This window comes from Camelus dromedarius, chromosome 19, assembly GCF_036321535.1.
Source record: "Camelus dromedarius isolate mCamDro1 chromosome 19, mCamDro1.pat, whole genome shotgun sequence".
NCBI lineage: Eukaryota > Metazoa > Chordata > Mammalia > Artiodactyla > Camelidae > Camelus > Camelus dromedarius.
The window spans coordinates 16,977,911-16,993,330 of NC_087454.1; the positions used below are offsets into that span (position 1 = coordinate 16,977,911).

Here is a 15,420-nt window from a genome sequence, read left to right on the forward strand (position 1 = left end):
CTCAATAAAATAGCAATAGAATTAGGGTCTTGCTCAACTCAGTTTTATAATTTAGCTAAGTCAGTGAGCATCACTGGGTCTTTTTAAATCTTTTTAAAATGATGATTGGGCTGGATGATATATGTGGTTCCTCCTAGTTCCAAATTTCCATATTTGTTTTATTTTGAGCTAGCTCATTTGTTATTTTATAGTGATTTGTCTAGTTTTTATACCACACATTTGAATACACGCTCGTGGAGAATCATTGTATTAATTTGTTATAAAATTTTTCCCTAAATCACTGAGCAGAGTGCTAAACATGCAGTTGACGTTTGAGGAAGATGACGATAGTGGTGACGTTTTATTTGGTATCTAGGTTGTGTGTGTATGTCTTTAAAATATTCATCACTATATATAGTGTTTGGTGTAGCAAATAATGCTTTTCATATAGTTGGCACTTAATAAAAAGTAGCAGAATTAATGAGATCATGAATAACTCGTTGCACCTCTCCCCTACTGGCATCTTCAAGAAAAGTTGGGCACACTTCCCATACATTTTTAAAATACATTTTTATTACAGTAATTATGCCCAATGGGTAAATGAAAGTCCTACTTCATAGCTTGGCTTTGGTAAATTACTTTTCTGGATGCTCTGAGGTCGCCCTGGAAAGGTAATGATACCATGGATTGTTTCTAGAGATCAGAATAATCTTGACAAAAACATGTCTGAGTAATCACTTTTTATCATGGCAACACAGAATAAGCTCAGTTCCCCTGGCTGTATATTGTAAGGCAAAGAATTATACTGATAAGGGGTCACCGTTTTGAAAATCACCCCCATCAGCATAATATGAATTATAGGCATCAGGTCACTTGGAATTAATTTTCCTCTCCCCTCATCAATGTGGGACACATTAGAAATCCAGGAATATTGTGATAGCAACGTTATAGACCCAATGGAATCAAACAGCACGTAATAATTACAAGAGCCTTAAATGCTGTGGGACTTTGTGGTTTTCCAAGCCAGTTTTTCTAAAGTCTACGTGACTGGAGAACTTCTGCTACATTTTATACTGTTCTAGTTATGGTTAATCCAGTTGGATATTTATGATTTGATAAAGAACTGTAATATTTTTATGTGGTACTTTAAAAAAAAGAAACTGCTTTGACTATTGTATGCTATGACACACAGAAAATGATTTTTCTTTTCTTTTTTTTTTAACATAAAGGATTTAAAAAGACCCTAAGTAATAATGGCACTTAAAAATCACTAATGTGTGGATAATTTTAAGGTCAGGAGCTACCTTAAATTAGTTTTGGAATAAGGCAGGATATAACTAAATATAAAACATTAATAAAAAAATTTAAAAGAAAAAATTATGCACAGTTCTATCAGGGCACAATTCTTCATTTTTCATAGTCCCCTCAATATTTCTTCTGTATACACAAGCCATTTTAATTGTTGTAATCTTTATTAAACATTTCATTTTAATTATCCATTTTCATCTAACATTATATCCTAAGCATTTAAAATATTTTGACAGATGTAAGTTTACAACTATGTAATTTTTGTGAACATGATGTTTATTAACATAAGAGACCATTATTTATTGAAGTCTTTCTTATTACTTTACCCTTGTTTAGAGACTACTGGTGGGAACATTGTAATACTTAATGTATATCAGGTAGTTATTCAGCATCCCTTTCAAAATACATGACATCTTTAAATCTATTTTTTTTAACTATAAAAAGGGAGTAATAATACCTCATTAACAGTTTGATAATGAAATACACATGAAGAGCTTAGCGCAGGGTCTGGCATTTGTCAGGAGCTCAGGAAAGAGATCTCCATTGTCAGCGTCATCACCATCATCTCAACCACTCAGTTTTGAGTTATTTTGAATATCACATTCTTGGGAATTCCTTTTGGTTTTCCAGGATGGGGTGAGATGCGCCTCTGTGGGCCCATAGCACTACCAAAGTGGCCTTTAGTTTTTCTGTCCTCATTGTATATTTCCTTCTCGTCTGATTGCCTGCCGGATGGTGCACTCTTGAAGGCAGGGACTTTGCCCTTTATGTGTTGTATTCCCAGGACTTTCATCATGATGGTGTGTAGTAGTAGATGTTGAGTCATAGTTTGTTGACTGACTGAGTGATTTTTTTTAAACTACAGCTTTGCTTCTGCATAGATTTATAACAATGAAGTGAGGTTGTTTTTAGGCTTACAACATGGTCACTGCATATTTTCTGTTACAGTCCACTGATGTCTGTGAACAAATCTTGAGGGTGGTGAGTAGGTCCAATCGACTGGAAGAATTGGTGTTGGAAAACGCTGGGCTTAGAACGTGAGTATTTTCTTGAATATATGAATTTTAAAACTTTTTGTCATTTCCTCTGAAATTAATATGTAGTTTTGAAAAAAACAATTGGGCCACTTACATATAGTGTTTTCCCTTCTCAAAAAAAATCCCTGTGATCCTCATCATTGTCATAAGGTCAGGGATTTTATAACATCATTGACAATTGTCTCTGATGATATTTTTGAGGGTATATAGTATGGTGGTTAAGAGCACGGACCCTTGAGTCAGATGCCTCATGGCTCTGGGCACGTTGTTTCAGTTTTCTGTGCCTCAGTCTCTTCTTTAAACTGGAGAGAATAAGAGTGCTTTCTTTACAGTTGTAAGGATAAATGAATTAACACGTGTGTGCTTTGAAAAATATTTTTCATATTATAGATACTATGTGTTAGGTTTAATTAGTATCATTAATGGAAGTCATAGTAGTAACACATTTAATTATGATTGTACTGCTTTGCTTTGATCTGTTTTAGCCATTTCTCTCCTTTTTTTTTTTTTTTTTTTTTTTTTTTTCAAATTCACATGTAAATAGTCTTCATCCAGTGGATCAGTAATCAATACCTTAGCCTCACTAGGAGCATGCAGCTTTGAACCCGCTGGGGTAAAGACTGTTCTGTTACTAAGCAAGGAGGGTTGCCAGTTTCGTAATCATGGCACTTGGTGCGTGAAGTCCCACATACCTAAGATAGTGATTTTGATTTTTGTTAAAATATGGTGCTAGCAACCGTAGCCTTTAAATTCGATGATTAGGGCAATCAGTTTTGCATTCATGAGTATTGCATGGGATTAGAACTGACAGAGGGAAAAACCTATTGCCTTTTTCATGAAAAGCAGATTCAGTTCAGAATTTGTTTTTTAAGTTACGGAGGGGCTAGATAATACCATTAATAGCATTCTGCAATGTGTCTTTAAAGGGGCAGCTATATATTTTCTTTTGAATGAGGCTTTGACTAATCAAGATGAGCCATATTCTAGCTGTGGCTTTACAGATTCTCTAATGAGGATATGTGCTAGTGTAAATAGATTGGTTCTTAACAAATATGTAATATGTAGATTATTATTGTAAAGAACATGTCTCTCTTTTTAGATTTCACCCTAGCTATTCTAGTGTTAAGTGTTTGATTCGAGCAGTTTTACATTTTTATGTTATTTAATCTTATTGTTTTGTTGACTTGCAGAGATTTTGCACAAAAACTGGCCAGTGCTCTGGCACATAATCCCAACTCAGGACTCCACACGATTAACCTTGCTGGCAACCCACTGGAGGATCGAGGTACCGGAGCATTTATGTGACCATTGATGTTGGAATTATGAGAGGATTAGGGCGTTTTAATTTAGCCATGCCTGAAGAATAGTAAAAGGCTTTGTTGTAATTATGCTATAAGTGCTGCTGATGCTCTTGTTGGCTTCTGAGTCTTTCCACCCTTTGGTGAAAATACTCATGCTAAAATTTTATTATCTGATAAACTATTTTTGAAGTGATACAAATGGATAGGAGGATATTATTTTTAAACAGTTGTATTGGTTTTCTTTTGCCACGTAACAAATCACCACAAATGTGGCAGCTTAAGATGACATGGATCTATTATCACACAGTTTCTTTGGGCCAGTAGTCTGGCTACAGGTTAGCTGGATTCCCTCCTCAGCCTTCTGAGGCTGAAATCAAGTTGTCAGCTGGACTTTGATCTTATTTGTGATGTGGGGTCTTCCTCAAGCACATTGGTTGTTGGCAGAATTAATTTCCTGAGACTGTAGGACTAGGTCACCATTTTCTTATTCCCTGCCAGGCTGGGACCACTCCCAGCACCTGGAGGCTGTGTTCAGGTCCTTGCCATGTGGACCCCTCCTTTTAGACAGCTCACCTGTTTGGGTCAGACCCACCCAGGACAGTCTCCCTTTTGATCAACTCAGGGTCAACTGATTAGTAACCTAATCACATCCATGATATCCCATCATATTCATTGGTCTGCCCCACACACTTGAGGAAATTTTATAGGATGTGTTACCAGGGTGGGGCAGGAATCTTGGGGACCGTCTTACAATTCTCCCTATCACAAATGTCTTTTAGTATTTAACAAGACTTCAATGTGAGAACAGAGAGAAGTTGAAGGACTAGATTTCTTGATGAGGTGAAAGATGGTTTCATTGAAGCATTTGCATGAGTAGAGGGACGAGTCAGGTTTAGGGAGTGAAACTTGAGAATTTGAATTCTCAGTAGGAGAACACTGATGGGCGAGGTTTAAGAAGAAATAGCTTTATCTCTAGAGGGAACACTTTATTTTCATTATCTGTTGCAGATGTTTTCCAGCTCTGTTGAATAAGGGCCTTTCATCTTGCGATGTTACATATTTGATGAGGATTAATTATTAAAGTAAACTGAAGATACTGATAGAGACACTCAGTTCTGCTTTTTTGTTCCTGATATTGACATTGTTCTTTATTGAAAAAGATACCTGTGTGGTATCCAAGCAAACATTTGAAGCTGAACTTTCACAGCATTTGAAGTAGTTAATCTAAGGGAAGGTTGAGACTGAATTGGAGCACTAGATCACATGAAAGACACTCTTCTAGATATAGAAGGCAAAGCTGAAAATGATGGGGACATCTCCCTGGAATAGAAGCTTCTCTGGGGTTTAGTATCTTCTTTAGGAAAAACAAGTGTTCTCTCCCTTGGTCAAATGCTACAAAGAGGTGAATATAACAGAATGGAAACTGTGTAGATCATCTTTTATAGACAGGAAGGCTGTTTTGCTTTTGTTTTTAAGACGGAAGGGACTCAGACATATTTATCTACTGACAGGACGAAATCAGTAGTTGTTAAATGCAGCTACCTAAGGACGTGAAATCCAGAGTGCAGTAGACTGGGAAGGGACACTCCTTAGTCATCAGGGAAATGCAAATTCCAGCTACATTGAGATACCACTTCACAGCCAGTAGTTTGGCTATAACCAAAGTAAGTCTTGGAGCGGATGTGCGAAACGGGAACTCATGCATTACTAGAGGGGGTATAAAATGGTGCAGCCTCTTTGGATTCTGGTTAGATAGTTGCTTAAAAAGTTGAACACAAATTTGCTGTATGGCCCAGCAATACCACTCCTAGGTATTGCCCAAGAGAAATGAAACATCTGTCCACACAAAGACTTGTGAAATGACTGTTGATAGCTGTGCTCTGCCTGATAGCCCCAAAGTGGAAAAAACCCCAATGCCCATTGCTGGTGAGGGGATAAACAAAGTGTGGTGTATCTGTACAGTGGAGCCCTACCCAGCAGTACGAGACAACGAATGAAGCACTGATACTGCGTGGCATGGCTGAACCTCAAAAACATCATGTTCAGTGAGAGTAACCAGACCCTAAAGACCTCTCCTAGTGTTTGGGTTTGGGAGATTGTGTGGGAAGGATGTATCTCAGGCCCTTCATCTCCTTTTCTGTCAAGTTCCTCTGGGGTGCAGCCCTACCGGACAGCCTGCTGCTCAAGTTAGTGTTACCTGTTGGACCCTTGCCCTCAGTGAAAACTTCTGTGACAGCACACACTTCATTCTGCTGTGCTGTAGTCAGATGAGGGCGTTTCTCCCCCAGTGTAATTCTCATCCCTACTCCTTGTCCCTCATTCTCGCTCACCTCCTAAGACACCGCATCTAAGACCTTATACATAATCAGTAAATATTTTCTTTGAATTTTGAGTCTGCTTTCATTTACTCTAATTCCCTTTGGTGGTTTTTTTCATTGCAGTTGAAAACCACGGCACAGTTTAGAGACTTCTTTTGTGTGGAGTCAGAAAAGAGTGTTCAGAGCTGACGTTTCCCTGCTTTTTCCGTCCACATTCCTACCTTGGTGACCTAATTTTGTAGGTGATCTTTTGACCTACCTGCAGCCCACTCACAGGTGTCAGAACCATGAATCATTCCAAGGATGCTTTCCTCTCCAGGGTGTTTTCTGCTCACATACACTCAAGTTTTTGTTTTTGCTTTTTTTAAATTGAGTCTTTTTTTTTTTAATTGAAATATAGTCAGTTTACAATGTTGTGTCAATTTCTGGTGTGCAGCATAATAGTTCAGTCATACATACACATACGCTCAAGTTTTGACACTCCTGCAAATACTTTCTCAAGCTAGGACTTTCCGTGTTTCTGCCCCTTCTAGGTGCCTCTGTTGCTGTGTTCCCCAGCATTCTTGGACAGCTGCTAGCACCCTTGTTTCCCACCTTTCTCCACTCTTGGGACTGAACCTCCCAAACACAAATTCTTTATAGGTTTTCTCCATCCAGGTGAACTGTCTGAAGATGATTGATAGCCTTTCTGCTCCTGGATGGAAATCCCACAAGAAATCCAACTGAGTGTAAAATACTGATAGGAATTTCAAAATAGGGAAACATTCTCATGACTTTGGTTTCTGAGCTTTTCCACTGAAAACAATCAAAAGCACGGGGGATGAGTTTTGTAACTGAATTGTGTAGTCTAGAAAAGAGACAGAGCCAGGGAAGATTATTTACAAGGAAACTCAAAGAAACACCAGGCAGTTTGGCAGGCCAGAATTCTGAGGAACTTAAACACCAAGTGGAATTGGATTTTGCACCTGAACCATCCTCCCAGGGACTTTTTTGGAAACTCTCAGAGAGAGAGTTTATCTCCTTGCTTTGTGGTACAAATGATGCAACAAGTCCCTGATACTTACAGCGCCGTCACCTTGTCATGTTCATGTGCAAAGGACAGGCAGTGTCACGGGGCATGTGTGGGAGGAGGTTGAAGTGTGATTTAGGAAGCAGGGGTGTAGCGTGTGTGAGTAGTGCTTCAAATGAGAGATGCCCTGCTCTCTCTCTCTGAAAGAGCCACCAAGGCAGTGACCAGACCACACACCAAGCTCTTGTCCTGTCTGCAGGGCCAGGCCTGTTCCCCAGCTCGCTCTTGGCCTTCTGACCCAGTGTGTTTCCACATCATATGAAAAGACCCATTAGCTGCCCATGAAATCAGTTTAATAGTTCAGAAGACGCATTTCTTTTAAAAAAAGAAGAAATAGTACAGAATAGAAAATAGAGTGACGTGTTCAGGAAAGCTTGGGTTTTAGTTTCCTAATATGTGTGTGTGTGTTTATTTTGGTATGAGTTTCCTACATCACGCTGTCTCATCTATTTCTTTAAGTGGGTCACGGTAGAAAAAGATTGAATGTCCTTCTCTAGCTGAACTTTATTAACTAGTCCTCTGGACTGACCTAGTATCTGAACCAGGGTGTTTCAGTCATTGCCTCATGACTAATCCTTTGGATCTGATGAATTTTTGGATCCAAGTTGAGTGTTTTCGGGGAATACAGCTCTTCTCTCTCCGCTCATTTCACACGCTTTCCTTCCCTAAATGTTACAAACTCCATGTTCTCTTCTTCTTAGTTACCCTTCTCAGTTACCCTAAATTTTAGGATCTTAGCCTTGTCAGGAATGTCTGTCCTTATTTCTTCCCTTCGCTTTGTCCTAAATTTGATTATTTTGTTTAAAGATGATTTAGAATCCTGTCTTGGGAGTGTTTTTTTGGGGGAAATGTTGACCTGAAGCATCCAAATATTTTTTTCCCACCCACCTGGTGGTGACTTAGATATGATCTTCTAAATAAGACAAGAAGAGTAGATTCTGGAATTGCAGCTTACATTTTGGGGTGCTATATAGATCTTCCACATCTCAGTGTGTACCTGTGGGTTCTGGAGTCAGAATACATGGGCTCCAATCTGGGCTTCGCCACTTTCTAGCTGAGTTTCCTTGGACAAGTTACCTAACTTCTCTAAACCTCAGACTCCTCATCTTTAAAATAATAATAGCACCTACCACATAACGGCATTCCAAGGATTGAATGAGATAACACACAAAAGCTATAAGAATAGCCTATCACATACTGTGCACTAAAAAATGTCAACTTTTACCACCTTATTTTATTCATACAATAGTCTTGTGAAGTTAAATAGTGCAAATGTTATTATTTCCCTTTTATAAATGAGGAAACAGTGTTTACATCATTTGGAAAAGCTTGCAGAGTCATACCTAACACTAATTGTTCAGACTCCTGTCGAGGATTCCCCGAGTAATCAATTGATCAGTCTCTTCTACTATGGTTCGGATTTTCTGATTTGGCTGTCTAGATTTCCTTTGGAAGTGGAAGGAAATAATTTTGAGTATGCGATCTGGAAAACGTTGGCTTATTCCATAGCACATCAATAAATCTTAAATAATCACTTTGATATTTAAAGATGCCAGATGCCAGGTTTCTGCATGACAGCTACCAACGAGAAAGTACTTTTCTTGAGAGTTATGATTTCATATTTAATTGATACTTTTGTGGTTATACAAGGGAAAACAATTTTTTAAAAAAACTGCATAGATTGGAATTTTAGGGCTTTCAAAAATTAAGCATGTTGACCTTGTTTTTTTCCACTGGTCTTTTATTTTCTGTATTCCTAGTTCTTGAATCTCTTTCTCTCAGCCTGATTTTTGAAATGGAAATATTCTATTGTATTTTATTAATTTAGTTTTTTTAGTGTTTCTGACCTCTCCATAGGAATTAGTAGAAATCTAAAGGTTTTACTTTCACCTGTGTTCTAACATCTACAATGTTCAAATCTATGTGCTTTCTAACAGACAAGAAGGAGGCTTTTTGTTTCCCTGTATCATCTTGCTAGAACTCCATAGACTGGATTTTATTAAATTACTAGTATTACACTTTCAATTAATGAGTACTTATCTTAAACCGTTTTTTCCTACCATGTGAATCATACTGTTTCTAGAATATCAAAGTGTTAGAGTTTTATATGTTTCTGTCATAGGGCTTTAAGTACATGCATGATTAATGGGTTAAATCTGAAGCATCAAATTTAATTTCCTGTCTTTGTAAATGAATAACATCAGATGGTCAATTATAATACTAAACATTTTATAATTACTTTTTTTATTAGTCATAAATATTTCAAAGCAGAAGGAGCTGTAATAGTTTCATTTTGAGAGGAGAAATAAAAATGAGACCATTATTTTCTTCTAAATTTGACACATACTAAAACAAAAATAAATCACAGGAAGGGTTATTCATCTAGTTAAGTCTCCAAATGAAAGCTTTGGGTGATAAATTTTGTTTTGAGTCACAGCTCTAAAGGCTAAGTTTTGTTTTATTTTTGGGGCAGAATCGAATACTTTTGGCCAAAAGTTGAAAAGTCTCCTCGGTCCTTTCTTTGTGAGCAAATGTTTTCTTGATGATCAGTTTCTTCCATGACACTATTGAGTAACTAGCTTCAGAAAGTACAGGGCAGGTTAAGTGTTTTGTTTTGTTTTGTTTTTTCCTAAGATTTTGGCTGCCAGCCGCCCTCAGTTTATTCATGTTGCCAAGATCCCATTTCTGACGTCTCCCGGAGTGGAGGGCCCTTTGTGTCATAATCTGTTTTATCAGAAATCAATTTAGTTTTTTCATTTTCAAAAAAAATGAACAGTACAAACTCCAGTTAGGCCTTTCATTCCATTAGCACTTAACAAGGGTGTCTCTTTAAAAAGAACTATCATGTATTTATGACTTGTGGCTGCCTAGGAAACTGAAACAAAATATTTTTGTCAAGAAAGAAAGAAGCTAGGAACTTAGTGTAGAATTAGATAAAAAATACTTGAACCGGACAATCTTGTATCTGTGTCTTTGGTTCTTTTTACCTTTAATCCTGTTTACCTTTAGTCCTGCTTTTTCCTTTTGGTGAATTATCAAACCTGACTGTCTTCACCTTTATTCTAATTTAGGAGTTCACTTTTTATTACTTTCACTACTTAGGGTTTGATAGTTCTATTTCTAGAGAAAAATCCTTTTGGATTTTCATCTACCTTCCTTTTAAAAAGAAAGTTTATGATCAAGGAATGAACAGATGGATGGGTGTCACCAGTAGCATAAAAAAATTGTTCCTTTCTGGCCTTGCATTTAAGTATAGGCATTTATAGTTTTACATGATGTTACAGGTGTGTCTGACACAAAAGAAAATATTGACAGTTTAAAAATTACCATCTTCTCAAAGAACAAAGCAGAACAACTCAAGTCAACCTGAGTGCAATAAGTTTGAAGTTTAGTGGTAGGTTTTAACTTTGATCTAGTGATATTTTTAGCATGATTTGGAGATACGCAATTTTTTTTTAAACATTGTAGTAGCATATACTTTGCTAAGTGAAAAAAGACATGAAAGAATCGGTTAAGAGTAGGCAATGATAACTCTTCTACTCATAATTAAAGTAAGACTCTGAGAGCCTTCCCTCTTACGTACCTAATTTTTTAAAAGAGACTTAATTTTTTTTAGGTTAGTTTTAGGTTCACAGCAAAATTGAGAAGATACAGAGATTTCCCATATAATCCCTGTCCCTACAAATGGGGAGCCTCCCCTATTATCAGTATCCATCACCAGAGTGATACATTTGTTACAATTGATGACCCTACCATGATACATATCATCAAGGAAGTCCACAGTTTTCACTAGGGTTCACTCTTGGTGTTGTACAACCCGTGGGATGAGACAAATGTGTGATAACATGCACCCATCACTATAGCTTTATACAGAGTATTTTCACTGCCCGAGAAATTCTGTACCAATTTATCCTCCTCCTCATGCCCCCACCCGACACCCAACCCCTGTCAGTCACTGATCTTTCTACTGTCTCTATAGTTTTGCCTTTTCCAGAATTTCATGTAGTTATCAACTTCTTTGGGGAAATGCCAAGGGATGTGATTGCTGGCTCACACAGTAATGATATGGTTAGTTTTGTAAGGAACCACCAAACTGTCTTCCAAGGTGGCCATACCATTTTGCATTCTCCCCAGCTATGAATGAGAATTCCTCTTGCCCCACATCTTGGCCAGCATTTGGTATTGTCAGTGTTCCAGGTTTTCGCCATCCTAATAGGCGTCTAGTAGTATCTTATTGTTGTTTTAACTGATGACAGTGATGTGGAGCAACTTTTCATATGCTTATTAGCCATCTGTCTATCTTCGGTGAGATGTCTGTTAAGGTCTTGGCTTATTTTAAAACTAGCTTGTTCATTTTCTTACTGTTGAGTTTTAAGAGTTCTTTGTATATTTTGAATAACAGTCCTTTATCAGATGTGCCTTTTGCAAAGATTTCCTCTCAGTCTGTGGCTTGTCCTGTCTTTCAACATTGTCTTTTGCAGAGCAGAACTTTTCAGTTTTAATGAAGCCCAGCTTACCGATGATTTCTTTCATGGACTGTGCCTTTGGTGTTGTATCTAAAAAGTCACTGCAATACCCACAGTTAGAGGTTTTTTTCCTCTTTTATCTTCCATACCTAATTTTTTGAAGTAATTTTTTCCATTGACGAATAATGTACATTCAGAAAAGTCCGTAGATCCCAAGTTTTTACCTTATAATGAATTTTTACAAACTTATTGGTGCCTGTGGTTTGAGACTCAGTCTGTGGGACCATATGGTTAAAACTGTTTTAGGATTCTTCCCCAAAACATGCCCCTGGGGGGTGATAACTTAGGTGCAGCAGGAGGTTGGTTGAAGGACCTATAGGAAGAGCATACATTCATGTATTACTTATTTCCTACCAGAAAGGAGTCTACATTCATTGCAGTCTTTGGATGAATAAGCTGATATTCATGGTGCCCCACTCTGGCCATTAAATTTAGAGACCGATTTTTAATACTGTAAATTCGTTGGGAGTTATTTTATGTTATGAAACCTACCTTTAAGAAATTGGAACAAGCCTGATGCTTTGTCTGAGGTTGTTAGCCATAAGCCAATTAAATATTGGAATACATATGCTAAAGGGAAGCTGTTACCTGAATAGTTAATATCACATTGTTTTTCTTGGCAATAATTAAATAGCATGCATCTGCTCACCCAGAAAAGTGATCAACTCATTAAGACAGGTTAAAAAGAAGAGGGAGGCAGAATTATATCATTCTTCCCAAGAGTATTTGCATTTGAAAAAGGACTATGAGGAGAGGATAACACTTGGTCCAAAGAAAAACATCTCTAATGGTAAAGTTTTGATACTTGTTATGCTTTTCTACCCTATAGGAAAGGAGAGTAGTGGTGAAACAAAGAAAAGGAAGCATGATGGCTAGATGATTAGAAAACAAGGTCTAATATTAGGAAGAAAAAGTGATCACTTAAATTTGAATCATACTTAAGTTAATTTTCAGGCATTGTGACACAAATACAATCCCAGGAACTTGAAAATTCTAATAATCATTTTTTTTTCTTTCTTTCTCAGGTGTGTCATCTTTAAGTATTCAGTTTGCCAAACTCCCAAAGGGGTTAAAATATTTAAATTTATCTAAAACCTCATTGTCACCTAAAGGTACAGTATGTCTTATTTACTTAACTTTATGTCTGTAATATTTCTGCTGCAGCGTGCTCCCTGAAATGGTTAGAATTATTACTCAGTTATGTATGTGCATTTAAAAATACAGTTGACTCTTGAACACTGTGGTTTGAACTTCCTTGGTCCACTTACATGTGGATATTTTTCCGTAGTAAATACTGTATAGTACACACGATCCATGGTTGGTTGAATCCCCAGAAGTGGAGGAATCGTGGCTGTAGAGAGCTGACAATAAGTTATATACAGATAGTTCCTGTGTTGTTCAGGGGTCCACTGTTTATGTATTGTAGTACTCTGACAGTTTTAAGACAAGGAAATTACATACTTGGAATTCTGCTGTTTTGCAGTGAAATGCTTTCAGAGTAGAGAATAATTTTGACGCATACATTGCAGTCTCCAGCTTTTTAAACTCTGAGTCAGTGAATACTCACCTGGCTGCCTCCTGCCTCCTGGCTCACATTCCTAGAGGCAGCTGGTAGTGTTTGTTGTTTTGTTTTTTATTTAGCAATGTTCTTTTGTTTGTTTGTTTTGAAGTATAATTGACATACAACACTGTGTTAGTTCCAGGTGCGCAGCATAGCGGTTTAATACTTCTATATGTTAAAAAGGATCACCACTGTTTGTGTTTCTCTTGGTTCATCCTTGGAAGAACATCAGCAGTCCCCTCTTCCTTGTGCCTGGCCCCCCTCCCCCCTGCATGCCCCCCCTCCCCCCACCCCCCCCCCGTCAGATAGACTCTCTGCTGTGCAGAAAATGGCTGGGCCTGACTGCCCTGTCACAGTCACCTCTGTAGCTCTACCCCCTCTATTTCCTGTCCTGAAAATTGCCTTTCCTTGCCCAGGTGCTTTCCTGCCTCCACTCACCCTCCTCTCATCTATCCAGTTCTGTTATTATTTTGCCACATCAATACCTCCGTAATAATATTTGAAATATCCCTTCATACCTTGTGCCTTTGTGCATGCTTCGTATTCTGCTTGAAGTTTTTTTCATCTTGTGTAGGGAAGACCTCAGTTTCTCCCTTCCTTCTGTGTTTCCCTTTCCTGTGTGTCTCCTTCATTATTCACACAAAACATTCCAGTCCTGACACTTCCAATCACCAGATAAGTGGAAGGCCCTCCACCCCACCCTCTACCCACCACCACACACCAAGCAGTTCCCTGCGACACTAGCTGGGTGTCCTACAGTTCAACTCAGTATCTACCTGGAGATGATATCAAATCCTACAGGTTAAGGGCTCAGTCCCACGAGACTGCTGTGCCCCCGCCACCCTCGACCTCTTCAGACAGTCGCAAATCAAGGTTATCAGAGGTTCCAAAGACCCGCTCCTTGGGTTGGATTAATTTGCTAGAGTGGTTCACAGAACTCAGGGAAACACTTCCTTACATTTGCTAGTTTATTGAAGGATATGATAAAGGATGCAGGTGAACAGCCAGATGAAGAGATACATAGGGTGGGGTCTGGGAGGGTCCCGAGCACAGGAGCTTCTGTTCCTGTGGAGTTGGGGTGCGTAACCTTCCTGGTTGGAATGTGTTAATTAACCCAGAAGCTGTCCAGAATCCATGCTGTTGGGATGTTTATGGAGGCTTTGTCACTTAGGCATGGTCAATTATTAACTGCATTTCAGGCCCTCTCCCCTTTCTGAAGAAGTGTTGTGGGGTGGGGCTGAAAATTCCAAGCTTCTCATCATGGCTTGTTCTTTCTGGTGACCAGCCCACATCCAGGAGCCCACCCAGAGTTGCCTCGCTAGCACGAAAGATACTCCTAATGCTCTTATCACTTAGGAATTTATTGGAGTTTTAGGACACCTGTGTCAGGGTCAGGGTCAGGGTCAAAGACAAATATTAGAACAAGAGATGCTTCTAGTGCTCTTATCACCTAGAAAATCACAAGGGTTTTAGAAGCTCTGTGCTGGGAATGGGCATGGGGGCAGAGACCAATATATATTTTCTATTATCTCACAAATCTCCAAATATTCTTGGAGAGCTTCAGTTTATTTTATAAAAACTTCATCTGTGATCATCTCTTCTGAGATGTCATCCTATTCCTGAGGCCTCAACAGAATCAATTACTCTTTCCTTTGTGTTACTTCTAGATCACATCTAACACTATTGTGTAAATATTGTGTCTTCCCTACTGCAAGGGGGCTCTCTTTGCTGCTTGTGTTTCTCATCTCCATGTCTCCAGCACCTGGCACAGTGCCTGGACCATTGTGGGTGTTTAATGAAAGTTTCTTCAATTGGATAATTTGCCACTCCTTAAATATATCACTGTCTTTTGAGGGCAGTATGTGTAGTGATTGTCAGTTCTCCAGCAGATTGCCCAGACTTGAATCCATACTAACTTTTTCACTTACTATGAATATGCTGCTACAGTTTCTTGGTTCCTCAATTACTTTGTAATATGGAAATATAGGTATCTACTTCATCGGAGGTGGTGGGATTAAATGGGTTAATATGCATACAGTGTAGTTTTTGGCACAAAGGGGCATGCTACCCCTCCCCCCCATCACCATCTTCCTTTTCTTCTCCCCGCTGCTCCCCCTCCCCACCTTGCTGCTTCTTCTGTAATGTTTTTATGTGCTTTTGAAACCTCAGAAAACCTCTCTCACCACACCCAGCACAGTAGAACTTGGTGCTCCTTTCTCAGGGTTTCACAGCACTTGGTAAATTCCTGTATTTTAGTGTGTTTCAGTTGTGTCCTAGCCTGGGAGTTTCTGGCTGCTGAGGGCTTTGCCTCATTCATTGCA

At 38.6% G+C, this 15,420-nt stretch overlaps 1 protein-coding gene across 8 annotated transcripts in view; it reads left to right on the forward strand.

The window, feature by feature from the left end:
• CARMIL1 (capping protein regulator and myosin 1 linker 1) overlaps positions 1-15,420 on the forward strand; it is a 281,077-nt gene that overhangs the window by 149,409 nt on the left and 116,248 nt on the right. For all 8 annotated transcript variants that reach the window (XM_031435099.2, XM_010980137.3, XM_064476244.1 and 5 more), the window contains 3 exons: positions 2,236-2,324; positions 3,515-3,609; positions 12,564-12,650. In XM_031435099.2, the coding sequence (XP_031290959.2) occupies positions 2,236-2,324; positions 3,515-3,609; positions 12,564-12,650 (271 nt within the window). The remainder of the gene's footprint in view (positions 1-2,235; positions 2,325-3,514; positions 3,610-12,563; positions 12,651-15,420) is intronic.